Source organism: Microcebus murinus, chromosome 13, assembly GCF_040939455.1.
Source record: "Microcebus murinus isolate Inina chromosome 13, M.murinus_Inina_mat1.0, whole genome shotgun sequence".
Classification (NCBI taxonomy): Eukaryota; Metazoa; Chordata; class Mammalia; order Primates; family Cheirogaleidae; genus Microcebus; species Microcebus murinus.
The window spans coordinates 9,000,950-9,025,692 of NC_134116.1; the positions used below are offsets into that span (position 1 = coordinate 9,000,950).

The window sequence follows — 24,743 nt, forward strand, 5'->3', positions numbered from 1 at the left end:
ATTCTAAAGTGTGTTGGCACATAACACAGGCTATGAAGATGAAAAAAACAGACCAGCGTGAGGGGCACAGAATCGTGTGTGTGTTTGTGTTGGGGGTGGTAGTGATGTAAATCATAATTTTTAAAAAGGTCTTGGGAAAACCTCTCTAAGTCTTAGTGTCATTGTACATAAAATGGTGAAATTAGTAATTATCTCAAAGGAATAAAATAGATATTGCCTGTAAAGTGCTTAGCTCAGTTGTTGGCACATTATAACCAGAAAACAATGGGAATTATCCAAATGTAAATGGAAAAGAACAAAGTTAATTTTCTAACTCAATGGACATCTTTGTAAGTCAGTATTATACAGAGCTCCCAAAAGCAGCCAACTTTTAAAAACAGAAAATATCCAAAATGTGCAATTCTCTAATTAATAAGCATTATTCCAATGACTTTCAATATGCTAACACATAGCAGCTCCTAAGCTTCTAGAAAGTGAATGAATGGCCCCATTTTTACTATTAGTATTATAGAGTTGCTCTGAAGATATGAATAATTTAAAGGATTTGTGACAGATTGTATTTTCCAAAGCTGTCTTCAATAATATTTTCAGTCCCACATGTTATTCCAGAACCTTAAACTTTGGAGGGTCTCTATGGCTGCCCCACTGAATAAAATGATTAGAAGATGATGTTGCCTGCTGTCTGAGGCTGGGCAATCGGCAGTACAGCTTCTGTCTGGCTTCCACCCTCTCGGGACACATGTCTTGGTAGCCTTGATTCCATATAAGAAGTCTGTATGCCCTGGAGCAGCCGTGCTGTCGGGAACATGTGGAGAGGCCACATGGAGGTGAGGGAGATGCCAGAGGACCCCATCTGCTCTGGCCCCAGCTGTCCGGGTTTTCCCATCCCAGACACCAGAAATGTAATTAACTGTGTCTTCTGACGAATCCAGCCAGCCCCAGCCACTGTCTGACTACAGCTGGGAGACAGCCTATGTGAGAACAGCTTAACTGAGACCAGCCAAATACTAGAACCATGGGAGATGATAATAAAATTTTCACTGGAATCCTAAGCTCCTGAATATTGGAGAGGTCTGTCACATAACAATGGACAACTCATACAAATATTGGTACCTGGAAATGGACTGCTGCCAAGAAAAAAACACGAAAAATGTGGAAGTTGCTTTGGGAAGTTGAAGGAGCCTCGAAGAGACTGCTAGCAGAAGCTTTGGAGGCTCTGAAGAAAGGTCCTGGTGAAGTTTAAAGGAAAAGTGAGGAAGATGCTGGAAGTCAGAGGAAATGTGATATTAATACTTTCTAGTCATAGTGGAAAGTTAACAATACTATCTAACATGCACCAGTGTGGAATACAGATTAATAGAAAATGAACTGGGGCATCGAGCTAAGGAGATTTTCAGGCAGTGTTAAAGTTGCCTCCTGGATTCTTCTAGCTGTCCAGCATAAAACTTGAGAATAAAGAGATAATATGAAGAAAGAACTACTAACTATAAAAGAGCTAAGACTTCCTGGATTTGAAAATAAAACAGTTTTCATTGCCAGGTTCTTCAGATGGCAAATAATTCTAACATTAAGAAATGACTTCCAAGCAGAGATAAAATCCAAGGCATTTTCAGGAAAACAGGATCTAAAGATGAAGCCAAGCACGTTGCACTGAGACCCTTTATTAAGACCTCAGAAAGATTCAAGGAGATGCTTCAAAGGTCTTTTTGAAGAAGCAAAACCACAGGTCTTCTAAGAATATCAATGGTATTGCACCATAGAAATATTGCAGAAAGCCCCAAAATAGAAATTTGTGGATGAGGCTTTTGACTAACAGATTGGATTATAAATTGATTCACAAGAAACTCACAAAGCTTTTAAAGGAATTGTATCAGTTTACACTGAAAGAGCAGAGGCAATATAAAATGAAGAGACTTTGGTCTCTTAACATTTTGGCTGGGTACGGTGGTATGTGCCTGTAGTTTCAGCTACCTGAGAGGCTGAGCAGGAGGATCACTTGAGGCTAGGAGCTCAAGGTTGCAATGTGCTTTGATCATGCCTGTGACTAGTGACTGCACTCCAGCCTGGACAACAGAGTGAGACCCCATCTCTAGAAAAAATATATATATATGCGCAGGAAGCAAGCTGAGAAAACTACTAGCCCCAAACATGAATCACTTCTTAAGGATTAAGAATTATTATTCAAAAGGTGAAGCCAGGATTCCAGAACATAGACCTTAGAGACTTGGAGCATTATTTCTAGGCTTGAGGACTGAATCCTCATCAAGGCACTAGCAACATGTGTCCAGCTGTTGCTCAGAACTGCTACACACCAGTGACCACTGTGTACCACCTGACTTCATGTTTTTGAGCATGAGCATATATAACAGTCATCCAATACCCATCCCTCGAAGTGTGTGTTGGTTGTGTGGGGGGAAGAGGTAACTTGTCTTTTTGGTGGCAAGTCTTCAGATGGAAGAAAACACACTTGAGGAGATGTCCCTCTCAGCAACCTTCCCTGAGGAGCATGCACACCTGGATCTGATTTGACCCTGAGATATAGCTCTTCAGCCCGACAGAAGGAGACAATGGAGAGACTAGGGGAGGAAGGTGAATGCATTGTTAATGTGAGGGGGATGGGAATAGTTTTGTTCAGAGGGTGGACTGAGGTGGATTGTATTTTCCCAAATCTTGGCCACAACAGTATTTTCAGTCCTATCAAGGGGTGGAATCTATTTTTCTTTCCTAAATGTGGATGGGCCTTTGAGACTGTGCTGGTAGACAGGGTGTGGCAGAGTGAGGCTGCAGGGGTTCCAAGGCTAGCTCCTACTAGGTGGTGCCATGGCCACCTGCTTTCTCTCCCCCAAAACACACATATTTGATGCATTGATTCTCCATGTCGGAAGTCCAATCTCCTAAGGCTGCTGTGCTGCCCAACACCACACAGAGATGGATACCCAAGGAATCCCAGTCCTCAGACAGCTGAGGCACGAGACAGTGACCCACTTTCAGAGGATTCCAGCCACCTCGCTGCAGCTTCATGAAGGACCTGGAGTCAGAACCACCCTGATGATCTCAGTTGACACCCAGAGCCTGAGAGATGCAGTAGAACAATCATCACTTTATTTAAATCCATAAATTCTGGTTGGGTTGTTAAGGAACAATAGATAACGGATACACTATTTCCTCAAAGTTTGCTTCAGATGTGGAGGAAATCCTTTTGGTATGAAACTATGGTAAATAGCATGGCTTGTGAGGAGGCCGTCAGGAAACTGGAGTCCAGAGTCTGCCTGGGTTCAAAGCTTGGCTGTATGACACTGGGCAAGTATACCACTGCTCTGTGACCCAGGCCTCCTCTGCGTAGGGGACATGATGGCAGTCCTACTTCGTAGGGTGGTACTAAAGACAGAAGATACTTAGCAACTTTCTGCACATAATAAACACTCACTGTGATCATCATCAACATTATTAACTACTACACAACCATAAATTCATCGTGGGAGCTAGAACAGAGTTCCCTACAGTGTGGTCTCCTGTGCTGCAGGGGTGTGGCAGCATTGGATCCCTGGGGTGCTCTACTGATCATGTAGACCTCAGAGTCTGCTGTCCCACCCCCTAATAGTTACACCGGAATCCCTAGGGGCCAGAACTGGACATCTTCACTCTTTATAAACTAAAATTAGAACACCACAGTTAAGTGACTTAAATTCTAATTAGGTTTGTGGCTGTTTCTGGGTGTGTTGTGCATGTGTGCACATATTAAAAGTTCTTTTGCAAATACGGATTAAAGGGCTGTTAAACGTGAACTTACACTAAGAGTTTTCTTTCCTTTTTTTTTTTTTTAGTGCTAAGATTTTTGCATTAAACATTTACAACTGCTTGATAGATAATGTCAATGAAATGGTGTCAGGAAGACATTCCATGTTCACAGAATACCTTTAGGGCAAGTTCTCGTGTAAGACAGTAACTTAAGGGTTAGACTCTAATTTTGAAGCCCCTCTCATTACATCATAAACTTGATTCTTAATGTGAGCCACCATGGAAAGATAGAGATTTGTGCCATGTTTAAGTTTAGTCAGGAGATAAACATTTTCTCGTACAAAACATTTTCCTGTAGACTTTTTCCTAAGGCGTGTTGGTGACTTTTAAGCCACCACCTGTACTAGGATACAATTTACTTGGCTCCATTATCACTGAGAACAAAATACCTGCATATTAATCTATGAGAAAAAAGAGGAATGAGTAACTTGCTTATCGAAAAAAAAAATTAGTATCTGTGTATGTAACTGTCCTCCATTTTCCACCATTTCTAGTCTGATTTTGCTCATTTCAGAGCAAACTTAGCACTGAGCCAGGACCTAGGAAATAAAAGATGCTTAATTAAATGCGGGCGAGCTGACTGCTCAGCCAGCTGCATACATGAGTGACTGCAGTGTGGATTTACAACCAGCTACAAATTGGACAGAAAGGGCTTCTCCTGAGCTGTCATATATTGCAACCTTGTTATAACTTTTTTTCTTTTTCTAGTGGGAGAAGCAGTTGAGGCAATAACACTACCTTCACCCATCCCACTGGGCTCCGCAAGCGCATTGCTGCTTACAGTCTGTCCTGAGCCTTTTGCATGCTTTCCCACAGAGAGTGAGGCCCCCCTTTGCTCTGTGTCCACGGGATCCGGCCCTCATTGCCATCACTCTGCTTATCTCATGATTTGTTTGCCCATTTATCTCCCCCACCACTCTGCCGGGGCCTCAGGGAGAAGCCAGACTCATGGAATACACTTAATTAGTATTTGCTGAATGAACAACTGCATCATAGGTGGTGAACCATGCAGTCATGTTCTCCTGTTATTTCCAGAAACACATTTCTCAGAAGAGCATTCACAGAAGACCTCATTTCTGTCAATTTTGGGGTAATAGAAAAAAATATCATATGGGAGCTTCTGTTAAAAATATGCTGACAAACCAAGTCTGACACATCTCAAGGGTACATTTTGAACCTTGCCAAATTGTGCTCCCTTTGATTCACTGATAAGAAGCAAATTCTGTTTTAATGAAAGGAGCACAGAGAAATATATTTTCATAACTTATTTTTTAATTCAATAAGTATTTATTGAGTGCTTACTATGTGACAAGTGCTGTTCTAGAATAAAGATACAAACAAGACAGTAACAAAAAGAAAAAAAAGAAACAAAGCTTTTACCAAATTAAGCCACAGGGCTGAACCATTATTCTATCTACACATACAAATGTGTTTTGTGGAGAATAGAGTTGCATAGCAAACTTTTTAAGTTATGAGTTTGTTAAGGTATGACTCCAAGCACACAGGCTGCTGGGTCTGAAGGGGGGTGGTGAGTGTGGAAGTGTCAGCACAGAATGATCGGTGGTGGAGGCCAGCATGCCCCAGGAGAAACTTGCTTTTGCAATTTCTCCTGGAGCAGATGTCTTTCTGAGCCAGGCAGTGCACCACCCACCTCATTATTTAATCCCAAATACCACATGTGAGGATTTACCACCCATTTCCCAGATGAGGAAACTGACCTTCAAAGGTTTCCTAAACCACAGGCATATGCAACTAGCTATGTAGCTGTGCTGAGCACCTGCTATGACCCAGGCACTAGGGCTTTACAAGCCTCACCTCCTTCACTTCCTGCAAGTAGCCCTTGCTGTGCATTCTGCCGTGGCTGCTCCTTAGACTCACAGGTTTGGAAAGATCGCAGCACTTCTTCAAGTTCCCACACATGAAATGCAGGCTTATATTTAACCTCAAGTCAGGAGACAACTCTGTGAGAATTGTAACCATGTTTGGGAGAAAGGCTGCACCTTGTGAATAGAGAATGAACCCTCCAGAAGAGCACCCTGGCTGGGAGGTCCCAGCAAAGAGACAGTGAAATGAGACCTTGTCTTCCTTTTTGAGCCACTGTTTGCAAAGAGCAACCCCAGACTTTTTAACCATAGTGCTTTTAAATGGTCATCTATAGCTTGTTAATAGTTTTCAAAGAAGCATTAAAATTTATTGGCCTGTAAAATTGTTTCATGCTTTTCAGGCACAAATGTAGTGGGGAAAAAATGAGCCTTTATACTGCCTTTTCTTACTACGACCATTTTTATTTGGTGAGGACCTCTAGGAAAAGGCATGTGCTAATAAGAACAAGACTAAACACCAGGGCAACGTTAATGTGACCTCATTATTGGTTACTCTGTAGTCCTTGGCCCTCATTCTCCAATCAGACAGTCAGATCTCCTTTCACTTTGTCACCTTCTGAATTGATTAGCAGATTTATTTGTCAAGGAAAAGAACTTGAACTTGATTTTCTAATATGCCAAAAGGAATGGCTCCCATAGTACACTGACATCAGTTGTAGTCCCTGTTCTTGTGAAACCAAGGCTCCCAAAGCATTTTCAACAGCGATCAAATGTCCTTCCTGTCTTTTGACAGAAAGGAAGATATTTTGTGATATATTACTAGGTGCAAAAAATTCAGGATTGTCACTTGGTAAAAACATGAAGCATTTAGAATCAGAGCTGTCTAATAGAACTTTCTGTGATAATGGAAAATTCTACACCTGCAGCAATTGAGTACTTAATACTTGGAATGTGACCAATGACCAAGGAACTAAATTTTTAATTGTATTTATTTAATAATTTTGATTATTTCACATTTAAATGGCCACCTGTGGCTAGTGGCCACTGTGACAAACAACAAAGACTTAGATTGTACTGTACTTGGATAGTACTGAGGGAGATGTCTACAATGCTGTGATCACTTTCATTACCACCCTACTCAGCCACCTCAGCTCCTGACACAGTGGCATAAAGGGACCAGAGCCCCTGCAGACAGCTGGCTTATCACATAGGGGTGTAGCTGCCTTGGCAATCGTGGGTTAGAAATCTGGACCAATGACAGACTGAGTGATGAAGCCTCTCTGTTGGCCCTCTCTGACTCTCTAATGCTATAAAAACTAACCAGCAACATGCTCAACCACATCAAACAGCTTAATCATCTTATTCTTACAAATATGCAGTATTTAGAGCATGTCCCATAATGCAGATTGCATCTCTTAGCTGCAGGAGATCAAAGACTTTCTTTTTGTCGTGGTGGCTGTAAAGTAATCAGAACGAGGAATTATGTGTTGTGAGAAAGAAGAAATAGTGTAAATTATAAACAGGAAATGATTGATACAATTCTACAAGCTTCTAAAAGATGTGCTCGGGGGTGGGACTTGCAGAGGAAACCTCTCTAAGTACCTTATAGTCACATGCGAACCAAAATTAAGTTCCAAGAAACTAAATTTTGCCTAAAACTCTTGCAGGTCTAATGATATCATATGATGTCTTTGAAATAGCAGTAAGGAATTTAAAGAGTTTTACACCTCTGATCTTGTTTCCTCTTTATTAATTTTTTTTTCATTTTGCTTTCATATATGTATATATATTTTTCATCTATCATGGTTCCTGAGTAACTTTTTTTTTAATTGACTTTTTTTGTTGTTGTTGCCCTATGAGATAACTCAAGATCCATTCTGATCTCAACTTCTTCTTCACTATGTTATTTCTTTTCATAACTATGTGACTCATTGGTACCTGATTACTCCAAAATTTCAACTCCAGTGTAGTTGTCCTTTATTTTATGTTTTATGTTTTTATTTTTTTTGTGTGTGTGACAGGGTTTCACTCTGTTGACAGGACTAGAGTGCAGTGGTATCATCATAGCTCACTGCAACCTCAAACTCCTGAGCTCACACAATCCTCCTGCCTTAGCCTTCCAAATAGCTGGAATTACTGGTGCATACCACCACGCCCAGCTGGCTAATTTTTCTATTTTTTGTAGAGATGGGGTTGCTCTTGCTAAGGCTGGTCTCAAACTCCCGATTTCAAGCAACCCTCCTGCCTCAGCCTCCCAATGTCCTAGGATTACATACAGGTGTGAGCCATCACACCCAGCCGGCAGTGGTCTTTTAATGTCCACACAAATTATAAGCTTTTTCTAGATTTTACAAGTTATTCTAAGTGTTGCTTATCCAAAAATATAGAATCTGTCTGCAGTGTTAAAATTTGTGTAAATTTTGTATACACTGCGATTTTCAATCTTATTTTATATTACTTTTTCTCAATGTCAGAGACTATCTGTAATCTTTGTTTCCCATCCTCCCCTTCTCATAGGTCTTAGCACTTTGGACACGGTATTCCTCATGAAAACTGGCAAAAAACCTTTCTTCTTATTCCCATCACACCTTTTTGAGATCTTCACCATAAATCCACAATTGGGCTCTGAAAGTAATAACAGTGGAAATGTGACTCATTCCACTTTCTCAGGGAGGCATTGATGATTTGTTTAGTATAAGCTTTTTCTGGTATGTATGGTATACTGGGAGAACACCTTTCTTTGATTCAAAAGTTTGGCCCTTTGGAAGTTCTGTTCTGACCTAAATCTACATCCATGTTGATATCTACTTTGAAGACTTTCCCATGGATGATCTCATTTCCAGCTTTCTATGTTGTCGTTATCACTAGGACTCTAAGAACACGCACTTGGACTCTCCTTCCAAAGTCTCATGAATTCTCCTACATCTTTATCTAAGATTATTGTAACATGACTCGTACATTAAGACAATAACTGTTTTTAGTAAAAATTCTCCTGAAGATCTATTCTTTCTTAAAGCCACTAATGAAAAGCATTTTTAAGACTGTACAGCATAGTGACTGCAGTTAGTGACAATATATTGCATCCTTGAAAAATGCTTAAGAGAGTGGATAAGTAACTGGCATCACAAAACTGATAACTGAGAGAGGCAATACATTTGTTAATTAGCTAGATTTGATCATTCCACAATTCATACATACTTCAAAATATCATATTTTAAATGATAAAATCATACAATTTTATGTCAAATTAAAAATAAATTTGAAAAGAAAGATAGGATGGACTTATCACTTGAGGCTTCTGTCCCATGATCTTCCTACCAACTTCTTGGTGTCAGTCATGTGTTCCCAAAGTTGAGCTTATTGTTTTGCTGTGTTTTTGTATTTTTGGTTCATTTATGTACTGGAGGATCTGTGTTCCAGCGTGTGCTCAGATATTTTCTAGTGAGATCTATTCAGCTGTTTCATTTAGAATTTCAACTCCTTCACCCTGCACTACTGCTCCTGGACCTACTTACAGCTCCCTGTAGTAACATTCTACTTCTAAAACCCTTTTACTCCTTTACTGTGTTTACCATCTATCTGTCCTTCCGCACTAGAATGGAAACTCCTTGAGGGAAAACATACATTGCCTAGAAGAAAGACTAACAACCTGTACATGATCAATAAAATTTGTTACACTTGTGAATGTTTTGCTCAAAGCACTTCCTCTATTTCTCACAAGGCTAAAAATTAATAATTAAGCAATAATTGTTGCATGTACTAATTTATGAGAGATTCGATTAAGATAAACTGGGATTTTTTCCCTTTTTGCATACATATTTCTAGACCATCATTGCAGAAACTTTGGTTATCTACTCCCCAAAGTTTTGCTAACTCAATTTTCTTGTGCAGTGATTCTCCCCTGTGTGGACCATTTCACTTACCACATGATAAAGCAAGCTTAATTTTTAATTAGAGTGTGATAACAGGAAAGCTTGATGAATTTTTTTAACCTTCTAATTGGTGAAAATTTACAGGGAATAACAACTGCCTTTCTGAATTGGTTTGAGGCTGTTCATTGGATGCAGAGGTGGACATGGAGGTTAAGAAAATGATATATAAGTAGATTTTCCCTAAGAAGCTTAGAGATTTGAGTGAATATGATTTATATTTAATCATTAAGGAGCCGCTGACAAGCCGACAATTGGATTTATTTCTATTAAAAATACATTAGGGCCACAATACTGCTACGGGGCACTCCAAGACCGGAAGTCAGAGCCTCAGTGAACCCTAACGCTTCCTCCTTCCCCTTGGGCTCACCTTCATTAGCTGCCTCCTTGGCTGCTGAGAGGCAGGCGCTCACCGCCTCGTAGGAGGCGCTCAGCCTGGTGTTGGGGTCCCTCTTTGGCTTGGGCGGAGGCTGTTTCCGTGGTGACGGGAGGCTGCTGCTGTCATCCATGCTGAACACCGAGTGCAGCGAAGGAGACCAGATGGACGGGCCGGCGAGCGCCTGGCCCAGGCCGTCCACTGCCGTGGAGACCACGAGGGGGCTGGAATGGAAATTCCTGGGTCCACCCTTGTCTTCAGATCTTAGGGGGAAACAAAACACAAACAGCACCACACCAGAAAGGCCCAGATGCATTATTCAGATAACAATGAACCTGCTCAAGCACACATAATGACAGCCTTTTGGCAAGCAGCCTTTCCCGCTGTGGCCGGAGGATGTGTGTGCCGCACTCTGGTGACCATCACATCCAGAGAAAGCTGCCCCCTCCCTGGGCTTCTGCTCCTTGATGAAAGCACAGGGCACACTGGATATTCATCACGATTAGTTTTTCAAGTTCTCACACACATGCAACACTACTTAAGGGGCTTCATATTTTCTATCAGGCATTCACTGAATGAATTTTTCACACTCGGATTATTAAGCAAATCAAAAAACCAGAATTTCAATCTGAATGATAATTTCTGGGAAATCCATCTTAATGGAGAGTTACTGATGCATCAAATGCTGGGAGTTCATCACCATTTCCCCTCGCAAAAGGAGGACGGAGTCTACTTAAAACTATCACATATTTACATTTCAGTGTTTCTCGCCCCCCCGCCCGTCATTTAAATTCCACAAGAAATTATTTAATTATGTGCAGAACTATTATTTTTTCCTCCATTGCTCCACAGGGTTGCCCAGTGCCAAGTGAAATGCTGCTATTCAATAAATAAACAGACAGATACTTCTTCACTTAATTTTATATCAGGCAAATACATACATAATCAAATTGAGAAATTGGGGTGGCTGTTTAGTTCCAGCAGAGAAAATAATAAATATTATTCTGGAAGTTATATAAAATTAATAGTTATCTGGTTTAAAAAAATTCCTTCTGGCCTCACATGTCAACGTAATCATGCACTAGCAAGATGCCAATGCATTCATTTTACAAGGAGTTTCCGAGCATTTGTTTTTATAATTATATCTTCCTGTGGCAGAACACCAACAAGCCAAGAGTCTACCACAAGGCAGAGTCAGCCGCCCATGTAGAAAATGAAATAGCTGAAGATGAAAGCATGGCACTCAGTGGATAATTTGTTTTCCCTGTAATGTTTAATTACAGTTCTTTTCTGTACAAGGGAATTTTTTTCAGTATTTAATCACTGAGATATTTGAAGCTACTTAGTGAGATACACATTGCTATTTCTACTTTAATAAAAAAATCATTTGACATGGCAGAAATGGCAAAGGAATATCATTTTTAGTGAGAAACAGCAAGATATTTCCAAGGTCCTATGAGAAGAAATGAACATCTCCCTGACAATGAATTAAGATCCAAAGGAACAAGTTTCCTGCCATCCCTGTGAGGGGTACTGTGGTTGACAGCTGTCTTCCTCATTCATTGAGAGGGAAGATGAGAAAATGGAGAAGGAGTGTTTCTATAATATGTCAAGCTCAGCATCTAAAATGAACTTTTAAATAAAAAAGCTTTTCCCAAAGCTTTCCTTACTGGAAAGGAAAATGTGACAATTTACACAGGGAAATATAATACATACAACCCACTTTTTTTGGTCAGGTATCCAGAAGTTTCTATAACCCAGCCTTAGATACATGACACCTGGGTAAATATGACCGGACCCCAGCTATAAGTTTTTGCTAATACAGAAATAATAGATGCTTAAACTTTGAGTATGTTGAGATAGTTAAGTGACCCAAGCATTTTAGGTGAAGCAATGATTATTTCATATAAGTAAACTATCACATAATAGCATCTAACTCATGAAAAGAAAGCGCAGGGAAAGCATTTGTTTAGATTGCAAGGGGCTTTCAAATAACACAATGCATGCCTATTCTTATAACTACTGTCATAATTGATTGAACTTTGCATTAAGGGTTATTAGAATTTTCATGAGTCCATCGAATAAATCATGATGGTAATTAAAGTTGCATGCTCTCTGCCTTTACCTTTTGGTTCCTTCCTCTTGCTTGTTCCTGCCCTCTAACTTCTCTTTATGGTAGGTAGTGTTCATTTCATTACGGAGCCTGTCATTTTCCCGGGCAATGTCTGAAGCATTCTGGATGACCAGGGCATCGTAGGTCCTCAGCCCCATGTCCTCTGTGTGCTGCAAAAAGCTATTGATGGAAGTGACCTCTTGCTGTTTGATGCTCATCTTCTGAAGCAAGTGCTGGCGTGCTAAAAATCCTCTGATAACTTTCATCAAAGAGCATAATCATGGGTCAGTGAACAGAACAAAAGTGAAAAACCCAGACAGGCACAAACAAAAGTCACAATATCTTTATCTTTGAGCAGCTATAAAATAACACACAGTCAACCCAGAATAAGAATGTACTAAAACATTCTAATCTCTAATATTAAAAAAGATATCTAAATTTAGTAATGATGACATAAAAGCAAAAATCCTTGACCTGAATGAGGTCGTACAGGTGATGTTTATAATAAAGGGACCTGCACTGTTGTGGTCACACAAGCTGGACACTGATAATCAGTGCGAAAGAACTAGGTCCAAACCCCAGAGAATTTGGGGGTGTGGCTCCAACCGGACCATTTTGGGATGCACTGATCATCTTTCATTGTATCAGATTCTTACATAAACATCTAAGACTCATGGAGTTCTTTGAAAATATCACGATTCTATTATTATTTCTAAGACTCTGCTTTAATTTCTAGAGAATTGAACACTACATTTAAGACTCTGGAAAGAGATTCAGTGGAAATATAGGACATTCTCCCTCTTCTCTAGGAAAGCAGGACTAGAAAAACATGTAAAAATTGGGGAAAACAAGTGCGTGAAAACACTTTGAAGCCACTGATATGTCGGTAACATGTAAGAATTGAAAATAAAAAAGACCACCATTTAAAAGTACTTTTATGTGTCGGACACTCTATTATATCATTTAATGGCTGAAACTCAGTGATAATATATGCCATTATCTCCATTTTAGACACAGTAGTAATTTTCTTAGTGAGACTAGGAAAACTCCTCCAGGTAAACACAACCCATGGATGGCAGAGCCAGGGCTCATAGCCCTCTGTGCTCCTTTAGCCTGTGATCACACAGACATGGTTTTGACTTTCCTGGGGCAGATCAACAACCAGGAAAGTCAGAGGGAAACATATTTGCAATCAATACTAGAAAGAACTTTCTAACAATCAGCACAGGGTGGAAGTGGATCAGGCTGCCTTATGCGAAAGGGAGTTGGTTTGCAAGCCCTGAGCATGTGCAACGTGAGCACGGTGGCCTCTTCTCAAGGGCAGAGTGGGCGGGTGAGGTGCACAGGTGCTGTGGGGGGAATTCTGATTTCAGTCTTTGAAACTCTGTGATGCCATATCTTCCAACTCTAAGTATCGAAGATGAGAACGAGTTGTTACGATTATAGAAGATTTATAATTTCAGGGAAACTGTGTATCAATGCATGCAGCAAAGACACTTTATTCTTGTCCTTGGGGAAGAGAAAAGCCTATAAAACATTACGTGCTTTAAAATATTCCATAGCTATAAAATAACAAATAGGTTGGCTATGTATGATATATACTTTGATACCTATACTTGATTAGATGGCAGAAAGCTGAACACAACCTTCTACAATTATGGCTTCAGAGGAAAATAATAAGCAGATATGTAAAATGCTTAAGGCTTTTCCCCCCAGATGTCAATGCTAAATGTTCAGTTACACTAGAAAGCAGTTGCATTAAGTTAACTGGAAAGAGTTATGCTGAACTGACTTAAAGGAAAAAAACTGAAACAGTACAAGGTACAGTCAGACTTCCAGGAATTTAAAGTGTGGAATAAAGTGAAGAAGTATTAACCATGTGACAGGCACATTGAGCGAGACGGGAGCAGAGACCTTAAATCGGCCTGTTCGCTTGCTCTTTCTTGTTACATTACAAAACTTGAGACAATGACTTTTGGAGGGTGAAAGTGAGAGTATATTCAAGATGTTTAATCTCTTGGAATAAAGGGAAGATTGATGTGTATATGCCAGACTTCTTCTGACCTCCTACTACAGCAAAGCTACTCACTGGGCTCACGTCCACCGAGAATCTATTGTCCCACATCCAGAGGACTCCATTTTCTCACAATTCATCCTAACAGCCTTTTAAAATTCTTGAAAAAATGTTATGCAAGTTGCTAAAAATCAGTATCTTTAATAAGAGAAAACTAATAAAAAATAAACTTGCCACAAATGGATATTGGCATTTACTGTCTTTCTGACAATTTCCGAAGACTGCTTCTATGATGCTGACTATGCAAGGTCTTAATTTACAGAGATTTTCTTCCAGGATAAAATGAACATGTATAGTCAGAGAGGAAACTTCTGGTGGGAATAAGTTTAAATTTAAATGATTACATTTAAAACTAAAAGTTACAGTTTTCTTTTCCCTGGACATTTACAAAGAAATCAAAGGAGCACTCTAAAAAACTGCAGATGACTCCAGATTACATAACTTTTGAGTAAATTTAATGTTAGCAAGAAGCATTGAGAGAACGGTTCTAAGAGTTGTAAAAATAAAAACCAATAATTAATGTTTTACTTTTAAGAGCCTGTAATTTTTTAAATGCTCTTGTATCCATTATGTCATTTGTGCACTATGAAATTATGCTTTTTATCTTGATGCCATTTTTTTAGACTATTCTTAATTCTTATCTTTTTTTATTTCAAGAAAATGTGAGAGTACAAACATTTTGGTTGCATTTTATATCTTTGCCTTTTTTTAGCAAGGATTAGAGGTATGCCCCCCCCCCAATGCTCACCACATCCCTCAGATGTGGGTCTATTCCCCCCAACCCCTGAATCCCTGGTGAACACCACCACCCTTTGAGCACCATAGTGATAATCAGTCAGTACCAATTTGATGGCGAGTACATGTGGATCCCATTCTCCCAATCTTGTGTCACCTCACTTTGGATAATGGGCTTAAGCTCAATCCAGGATAATATAAGCAGTACTAGCTCACTGTCATTTCTTAGAATTGAGTAATATTCCATTGTAAACATATACCAAATTTTAATAATCCACTCATGAATTGACGGGCACTTGGGTTGTTTCCACGTCCTTGCAATAGTGAACTGTGCTTATCTTTAGAAAAGTGAACAGAAAATTAGAGTTCTATTCATTTTTTTTCTGCTCCAGGTCAGTGGGGTACAGCAACTTAATCTTTGTTAAATAGAAGAGAAATGTCTACTGCACACCCCTGATGGAAGGCAGCATACAAATTCTTCTAATTACATTTAAGGAAAATTTCCAGGAGAACTTGTGATACCTTGTTCTATCCATAAATAGCATTGTATTAAATGAGACTCTCTCTGTCCCCATTTGAGCTGAGGACTCAGTAGGTCCTGGGACTGTGCATTCCTAATTCCAAATTCCAAATTCCTAATTCCAAAGTGCTGCTGGTGCTCAGGTGGCACCTCTGTTATGGTGGGGCTGGCCACACAAATAGAAGTTGCAGGGGTGGGAGGAAGAGCCAGAACAGACCTGTGGCCCCAGCCTCTCCCCTGAGCTGAAGGCTGAAGGTAAAGAGGCCAGATTATAATAGCCAGAGAGAAGCATTCTTTCCCAAGAGGTGGAGTAGGCTGCCCCTTACCCAAGGCTCCCCCTACCCCAGATCACCCAGAGAGCTTGACATGTGGCTCCTGAAGTTTGGCAGCCGCCCTGGACTGTGAGGTTTAAGAGGCCAGAGCTAGGCTGGGTGCAGTGGCTCTCGCCTGTAATCCTAGCACTCTGGGCGGCCGAGGCAGGTGGATCACTCAAGGTCAGATGTTCGAAACCAGCCTGAGCAAGATCGAGACCCCGTCTCTACTAAAAATAGAAAGAAATTAATTGACCAACTAAAAATATATAGAAAAACTTAGCCAGGCATGGTGGCACATGCCTGTAGTCCCAGCTACTCAGGAGGCTGAGGCAGGAGGATTGCTTGAGCCCAGGAGTTTGAGGTTGCTGTGAGCTAGGCTGACACCATGGCACTCTAGCCCAGGCAACAGAGTGAGACTCTGACTAAAAATAAATAAATAAATAAATAAATAAATAAATAAATAAATAAATAAATAAAATAATTGGCCAGAGCGGAGGCCCCTGTGCGGGATATAGACTGCCAGGAGAAGTTACATCCAGAAGTGGTCCCAGAGTTTGTTTCCTGGTCACTACATGTAGTTTTAAAAAAAGAGATGGCTACTGAGAGAGCAATGAGCCCCTGCAGAGGGTCCACTGGATGGCCAGTGGTGGAGGGAGGTTTACAAAGACTGGCCAAAGAAGAAATGTTAGCATTTAGAGAAGGGAGTCACTGACATGCTCCCAAATATGTGAGAGCCATTTAATCCTCTCGGCCAGAGGAGACCAGTGCCAATCCCAATGGTGCCACCAGAAGGCCTGTCCTCCACCCAGCCTTCTGCTCCTGCTTGTTAACCCCGGAGGATCCGCAGCAACCTGAGTACATAAGGAGCAGTACCTCGGCCACTTCCTCACCGGATGTTCCCCAGGGAACAGGCGGGAAACGGCCAGGAGGGATGGTGTGACTCGGAATGGGGTTCTGATTTGGATCATTACTTGAAGTGGACATGTTAAATTCTGAACTGAGACTATTTGAGGGACTAGCACATAGCAGGACTTTTTATTATCAGAAAATGATGGGAGCCACTGGAGATTCCACTGAGGCTTGCCCACGCGAGTCCTGAAGGAAAGATGGACAGAGGCTTACACAGAATAAAACTGATTTCTGCACCCTACCAGGTTCCAACTTAATTAACAATTGCAAATATACCAGAGAACTAAGGCCATTATAAGACCCACCAAAAGCTAGCATATAACTTCTCCCTCTTTTACCTTTAAGAAATATACATATTTATGTACACATATTACAATGAAATGATTAAGCAAATTAAAAGCAAAAAAATCTGTTAAGCATATACATTTGATGTGAAATCTAATTATGTTTTTATAAATATACCCATTTAAATAGTCACTTGAGTTTTGATAGGAAAAAGAAATTCTAAATGGAATCTCTTCCAAAGTTAAAGTGAAATAGATACAGTCAGCTATCAAAGGTAGGACTCTAAGTATTATCATCACTTCATAAAGGGAACATGAAGTCACGAATTTTTCCAAGGCATATGTAGCATTACTGAAAATGTTGTTTGGTTAATTGGCTTGTTTGACTTCTCCAAACTCGGGCAAACCAGTGGCACTACTGAAACGGCATAAGAATAGCTGGACCTAAATGTCAGATGGGAAGTTTTTCTGCTGCAGATTAAAAAGTACCTTCTTATGGTCCTGTGTTTCTTGAAAGGATCAACAAGCCTGAATATTTGCAAGGTAATGAATGCATAAACAATAAGATACGTATATTCCCTCTTCCAAACTGTGATTTAGGTGGAAATTTAATAAAAACTTCATATGGAATAACTACCAGATAACGTATGAGCAATGTCTACACATGCTGATTTAGGGACAGGTACAGAGCAAACTAAGCCACCATGCTTCCTGAACACCCAAAACCTATTGCCAGAATGTGGCATCCAGGAATGGATACAGTGGTCCACTATGATGCAGATCCCATTGGTGTTTAAACTTTGGGGTGCACTAAATAGTTTTGTACTTTATAACTGAAAAAAGTTCAGGAATGTCTGTGTATAACTGTTACCTTTTTGGCAGGTTATAATTTTTCTCTGCAACTGTAGACACAGTTCACTGAGCTGGTCAGCATGCCAGTATTTCAGAAACACTTTTCGGGCTCCCATCTACAATGCAAACAGCAGGGAAACATTTAACAGCATGAAGATGCCAAAATGATGATGGAAAAATAATCAGACAAGAGATTTTTCCAGCAGAGGATTAGAAGAAACAAACCAACAAAATTAATTACATCTGCCTGACTTTTTAACACTATTACGTTCACTCAAAATCCCAAACGTTTTGTTCTAATAAGTACATCTGCTGTGTGTACATATTGTCACCAGAATGTTTGCAAATGCCTACACATTAGTGATGTGATGGTTGCACCAAGCAGTGCAGGAGAAAAACATTGGCCTTGACTATTTATCAGAAGATAAAACCATCCTCATGAATGAATTCTCAGGTTCCAGAGCCAGAGCCTTCTCTTTCCTTTGTGATCCTTTTCTTCCCACCACATGAAGCAGGGAGATTGAGTCTTCATAAAGGAAAACACACATACACAACGACCTAAACAAAACATAAAGCTGACATACAAAATCATTTAATTTCAATTACTTTTTCACTATACCATAATTATACATAATACCATATATTATAAATTGAATGTTTATACCACTGCTATTATAGAGGTTTGGCACAAAGGTAAAAAAGGTCTCAAGAAGGTCCTCTGTGAGCAACAGTCTTCTAGGTGTTTGCACAAACAGTAGTTATGCAGTGAACATGCTTCTAGAGAATTTTAAAAAGAAATTTTAGCATGGCATCACATCGGTTTCCACGAAAAGCTCTACTGGCATGCAAACTTGTCCAAACGTACTACGACTGATGAAGACAGCTGCCAAAGAAAATTCTTACAAACACATAACGATAAGCCACATTCATACATTTTCTTGTGTGTTGTGCTTATTTTCTAAGAATTCACAGAACTGTGGTAGGTGTGAGGAACACCCCTCATATAGGGAGTGCTCCATAGTCTCTTAGGGGAAACAGACATAAATAATTGCAGAGGAGCCTGGCAGATCCTAACACGAAGTGCTGAGGAAGCTCTGAGGTGATATTCTGTTACATAAAGGAAAAATACTGCTGTGATAAGTTCGTGATCATATTCTTAGCATGGGAGATAAACACCATTAAAGTGAGGAGAAGACTGACACGTGTGCTCCCAAGCGTGATCTGGGGACATTAAAACGCTGACACCCCACGGCCTGTGCCATATATCAGTGACACCAGGAGCTGGCATGTACGCACACGCCATTAGCTACTGGAAGGGTTTATAGGTCAGGCTTGTCTTCACAGTGCTTGGCCCGAGATGCTTCATGAACCTTTTCACGTGAAAACTGAATTTATTCCAAACACACTTTGTCCCTCCCCCCTTTTCACCTAACTCTTTGCGTCCATGATCTGTTGTCTTAATGAAACACACAGTTTTGCCAGAGATTGTGATCCAGACCTTGCATTATGACAGTCAGGCCAATTAGTTAGATCCATGGCGGAGACTCTCTGCTGGTGTATTTCAGAGACCTCTTGGTTAACTAGATGTTCTTCTTCATTTAGTTTTCTTTTAGTTGGTTGAAATTTGAGACAGTCACATGGGTAGGTGGTTACTGGGAGTTGTTACTTTTTTTTTTTTATTGTATTGCCATTCTCTCTTCCTCGTTATTTTCCATAATTCATAGTCTTTTTTTTTTTTCCCTTCCCAACTGCTGACTTATTTTGGCAGCCGACAGGAAGAACAGTTGGTCCTGTCTGTGAGCTCTGCAGAACAAATCTGTGAGACAGGCACCGGGAAGGAGGGAGCATGTCACCTCTGTGTTCATCATTGATTGTGGGATGTGACTCACTGTGGGAAGCTAAATTCCAAAAGCAAAATTCATACCAACCTGGGTTCCAAAACAAGAATCCAGAAGAATGATGGCAGAAATACTCCACAATGAGGAGAATCAATCATGATCAAAGGGAAATCAATGTATGGAGGGAGAACAACATGGTTGAAAGACCTGTGGGATGGAAATAGGGGAACAGGATTCCATTCCCCAGGTCAGTGGAGACCCTGGGCAGGAAGGGCACTGGACGAGATGCCCATAGTCTCCTATAGCATTTCTGACAGCCATTCAAAAAACCAAAGTTGGTTTATCCTAAGCATTGCACTAGATTTTGGGGGATACAAAGGAGGTTCCTGTTCTCCAAGAATCATAATTTACTGGGAAAGGTCAGCAGTGAGCAAATTCCGGCAATAATACCAGAATATTGCTCAGAGCAATGACAGAGTTATGTCTGACGGGCACAGCAAACATGGTGTGATCAGGTAGGACTCACAGAAAAACCATTTGATATGGCTCTGAGGGATAAGCAGGGTTTTTCCAGGGCATCTTGGAAAGGTGGGAGAAGACGAATGTGACTCAGAGAAACTATCCCGTGAAAGGCAAGAACCAGAAAATAACAAACCATCTGGGGTAGAGCTGTGTGTATAGTGATGAGGGAGGAGCCCCACGTGTGACTGGTGGCCGCATCATTGAAGGGTATTCTAGGAAAAACACAGACATTTCCTTTGTGAGCAATTGGGATATGCTGGGAGATTTAAAGAGGATCAGATCCAAATTTTATAAAAATTGACTTTAAAATTTGTTTTGAATTTTGTAAAGATCCTTCTGAAAACTTCTGGAGAATGGATTGTTGGGCTGAGCTTTGGGAGGCAGTTGGCAAGGCTGGGCAAGATAATGCAATTGACGATTTAGGCCTGGAAGATTTCGCACCTGCTGCATGTCCCCCACCCTTTATGACTGACATCAAACCTCACCTCCATTACTAGATTTCTGATGTCCACTTCTCCATGTCCAGCAGGGCTTGACACTTTCCATCTGTGTTTCCAGGACACCCTACAAGTAATTCTTTATTTCTGCTATTATCGTGCATCGTGCGTTTGCCATTATATATATATATTTACATCTCTTGAAGAGCACAAGTGGTAGGTATGTGGGTAGGATGGATTCAGGTTTTTTTTTTAAAAAAAAAAGAACAGAAGATAAAGAATTGTGAAATCCTTGTGAAAGATGAGTCATAGAGACAGATGATATCTTCTAGGATGAAAATAAGATATGACGGTAAATGAAAACTTAAGTCAGACCCTGACGTCAATCAGCAACCCAGAAATAAGCTAGGGAAGGCAGGCGAGGATAGAACGAATCGTGGATGGAATAAAAGGAAAAGGAAACTGAGGTGAAGATGGTCCACGATGGTGGAGCCATAGGCCGGGAGCAAGGACCATGGCCCCTTCTCTTCTAGGACAAAGGGAGTGAGGAAAAGGGAAATCTTGGGATAGAGAATTTGCCGAAAATAGCCAGTTTTTGGTTCAGCTATGCAGGCTAAATTAGATAGGAAGTAAGTGCAGAAGGGGAAGTGGACTTTTCTCAGAAAGTACTGGAGTTTTCATAACACCTGCTGGCAGGTGGTTGCGAAGTGGGCAGAGGGTTTCACAGGGCACATCTGCGTGCCAGGTCAGATTTGGAGGGGAGGAAAGGACTTCTGGCTGGGAGCTGCGGGTGGGGACGCTGGCAGGAGAGGGGCAGAGTGGGAAGGTGGGGCACAGGGTGTGTATGAGGGAGGGCGAAACGTGCACTGGGCAGACATCGGCGATGGCAGGAGTTGGAAGGGCAGGCCTGTTCCCCAGGATCCCGGCGAACTTTTGGTGTAGCTGTGCCTGTGAAAAGCTGCCCTACCGAGGCACAGCCAAGGGCTTTGTAAGTGATGGGGGGCTTCTGAGCTTCTGAGTTTGGGGTGGAAGTCTGAACTCGCGATACAAAGATCTCTTTAAGACGTGGCTAAGGACTTTGTGAAATGGGGGGTATGGCGTTGCCAGTACATTCAGATGGTTTAACAAGAAATCTTCATTTAAATTACTTGGGCATACTTTATGGTATCTGATGGAGTATTGTTTTATTTTATATCATTTTGTACTATATAATTTATTTGTAGATTGGCAATATTTAGAGAACCTCATTGGAAGTTTTAGCACTTGTTTGACTTTCCTCGTTTTGTAGAGATGCCATGTTGGTAGTCAATGTTTCTTCTTCCCAAAACGAATGAAATCAGCAGGTTAATAGTATTTTGGAGTTCTTCCTAAGAAATAGTTCTCACTTTAGTCTGTGAACTCTTCTACTTTCCCTGATGCTGAGGATTAATGAGAACATAAATCTAAGACTCTTCCTTTAGCAGGGAAAATCAGACGAGATCACAGGAGTTCTGAATTTCCAGGTATTTACAATGTCTATTAATGACATTGAGCTGGAAGAAAATTATCACTTTGCTTTTGTTCCTATGAAATGAATGTTCCTGTATAATCAGGGTCTTAGTGTGCCATGTCAACTCCAATAAATTAAGATTCATCCAAATCAGACCAAGGGTTCAGATCACTTACATTCTTGATTTTAGCAGCATATTCACATCAAAGGATGTTTGTCCCTAATCAGAGAAAAGGAGAGGTTAAAATGTTCCCCAAGAGAGCCCTCTCCCTGCGCACTCCTAGATGCAGAGTGTTCTTATCTGAGATTAAAATGTTAATGTCATTCTGACTCCTGTAAAAGTAAACCATCTGTGAATCACAGTCATCGCTCATCGCTATTTTTATTAGAAAAGCATTAGTTTTTTTTTTAAGTGACAGATTTTAAAAGATTAAACAAAATTGTCATTGATGACTTCCAAAGCTCCAGTCACTGCTACAGGTTTCAGGGATTTTTTTTTTTTTTTTTGAGAAGTGTAGGCTGTGGAGGTTCAGACAAATGCTGGGACGGTGGTTGTGATGGAGTGTAGGTGGCATGGAAGCTGTGCTAGCAGAGAGATTCAAGGGAACCTGTAACCACTTCTTTTTTTTTTAGACAATTTTTAGGGTTGCTGTGTGTTTCTGTCAGTACTTTTGAAAAAGCATTTACAAATAAAAAAAATCTAGCTGTTATCCTTTGACATGATATATGATGCACATTTCTCCCTGCATTAATGAAATAGACAAAAATGACCCAGGTAGAACTAATTTTACAAATTGGGAGTATAGAAAAATAGTGACACCCCACATTTTGTTATATCCATGAATTCTTGTAGATTTAAAGAAGACACATATATTATTTGTATTTTATGTGCAAGTTAATTTAGGTCATTCACTTACTGCAACTAAATAATATGAGTAATTGTTTCCCTTGCAGGTAAGTGAAGGGAGAAGGCTCTGGTCACATGGCTCTGCTTTGACAAAGATGGACACATCGATTAAAACGCATGAAACTCTTTAGTTACTTATGGGTGATATACAAAAATGGCCCAAATTTATTTTGAAATAATATTACAATTTTCCCCAAGTAAATGCACATTTATGATACTTATGACAGACCAGAGTAATGGGATTTCTCAGCTACAGAAGGGAGCATAAGAACAGGGTGCCGTAACCGTACAGCTTTAGATGGATCTTAGACATCATCCAGCTCCACCTGTTCATCTTACATGAAACAAAGACATGTTTTAAGGGAGAAGACATGGCATTCACATGGCCACACACAAAGTTAGTGCAGAGGTAAGATTAGTCTGAGCTCCCCAGGCTCTAGACTAAAACCAACAGATGCTTTTGCCAGTATATGGTCTCAAATTGCAGCATGCACATTAATAACTCGGGGATCTTGTTAAAACGTAGATTGTGATTCAATAGGGTGGGAGGGAGCCTATGAATCTGCATTTCTAACACACTCCTTGCTGGTAGCAATGATGGTCTTTGGTTAGGTTCTAGGTCACTGTCTCTTCTTGAAGCTTGACTTCTGTGACAAGCTCACCTGGTCCCCTGCTCTGGGTCTGTCACCTCTGTTCCCATGTTTGTCACAGACTCCTGCACTTATGTTCCCTAATTAAATGTTAGCTATACTCGGAGTTCTCCACTAAATATTATCACTTTTTGCAATCTCTGTGCATAAGTTCATTATTCTACTCACAAATATATATGTGTATCTAAGTCCTGAGTCTAGACCTATGTAACCCATCTCCTTCCTGGTGTACATGTTTATGCTGATGTTTTGCAGGCACCTTAGCCTCCATGTATTCCTCTTACCCTGTATTGTCCACCTCACTGAATGAGACCTCCTGGTGGTTCCCTGAGCACCTCGATCCCAGTATATTTACAAATAGCATTTCACCTGCACCATTTTCTATCCCTCTCTACCCACTATTGCTTCTGTGGGCTAATGGAGCCATCATCAACTTCTCCCCAAGCCGGAATCCAAGAGTCATTGAAGTGTGTTTACCCTTCCTCTTTGAGTTTCATTTAGTCATAAACTCTACTGATATCTCTAGAATCTACTCTCTGTTTGCTTTTCTGAATGATTACAGCAGCTCCCTAAATTATCATGGGGCCCCATTCATCCATTTTTTAAAACTATCTTCAGAGTGATCTTTCTCAACTTCAACTTCATTATGTTACTTTGTTGCTTAAATTTATTTAATAGCTTTCCATGATTTTTAGGATGATGTTCACAAGCCTTTGAAACATTTACTAGACTCTGTTGTATGGCTCCTTTGGTACCTTTTATTTCTTTCCTTCGAAAAAAACAAGATGAGGTAAGAACACGTAACAAGAGATCTATTCTCTTGGATTTTTAAGTGTATAATTCAGTATTGCTGACTATAGGCTTGATGTTGCACAGCAGACCTCTAGAGCTTATTCAACGCATTCAAGTGTATGTATTACTAAACCATATCATGTTGCTTGCTGATCCAAAATGGGAACTTGTTTTTCTCCTCTGGCTTAAAGTATGTCTTTTTTGTCAATCCTTCTCTGAAATTGTCTACTAGGTAAGCTCCTTTAAAACCCACATGGCTTAGTGAACCCTAAGTTTTGTATATACCTTATAATAATAAATTCATTACAATAATACACTTACGTTACTAAGGTACCTTGTATATTTCTCTATATTATAGAAAATTCTTGGTTCTGTCATTAT

At 40.3% G+C, this 24,743-nt stretch overlaps 1 protein-coding gene across 2 annotated transcripts in view; it reads right to left on the minus strand.

The window, feature by feature from the left end:
* MYO16 (myosin XVI) overlaps positions 1–24,743 on the minus strand; it is a 610,163-nt gene that overhangs the window by 64,226 nt on the left and 521,194 nt on the right. For both annotated transcript variants that reach the window (XM_012751938.3, XM_012751933.2), the window contains exons 29-31: positions 17,747–17,843; positions 12,052–12,298; positions 9,921–10,189 (exon numbers count right to left, since the gene is read on the minus strand). In XM_012751938.3, the coding sequence (XP_012607392.2) occupies positions 9,921–10,189; positions 12,052–12,298; positions 17,747–17,843 (613 nt within the window). The remainder of the gene's footprint in view (positions 1–9,920; positions 10,190–12,051; positions 12,299–17,746; positions 17,844–24,743) is intronic.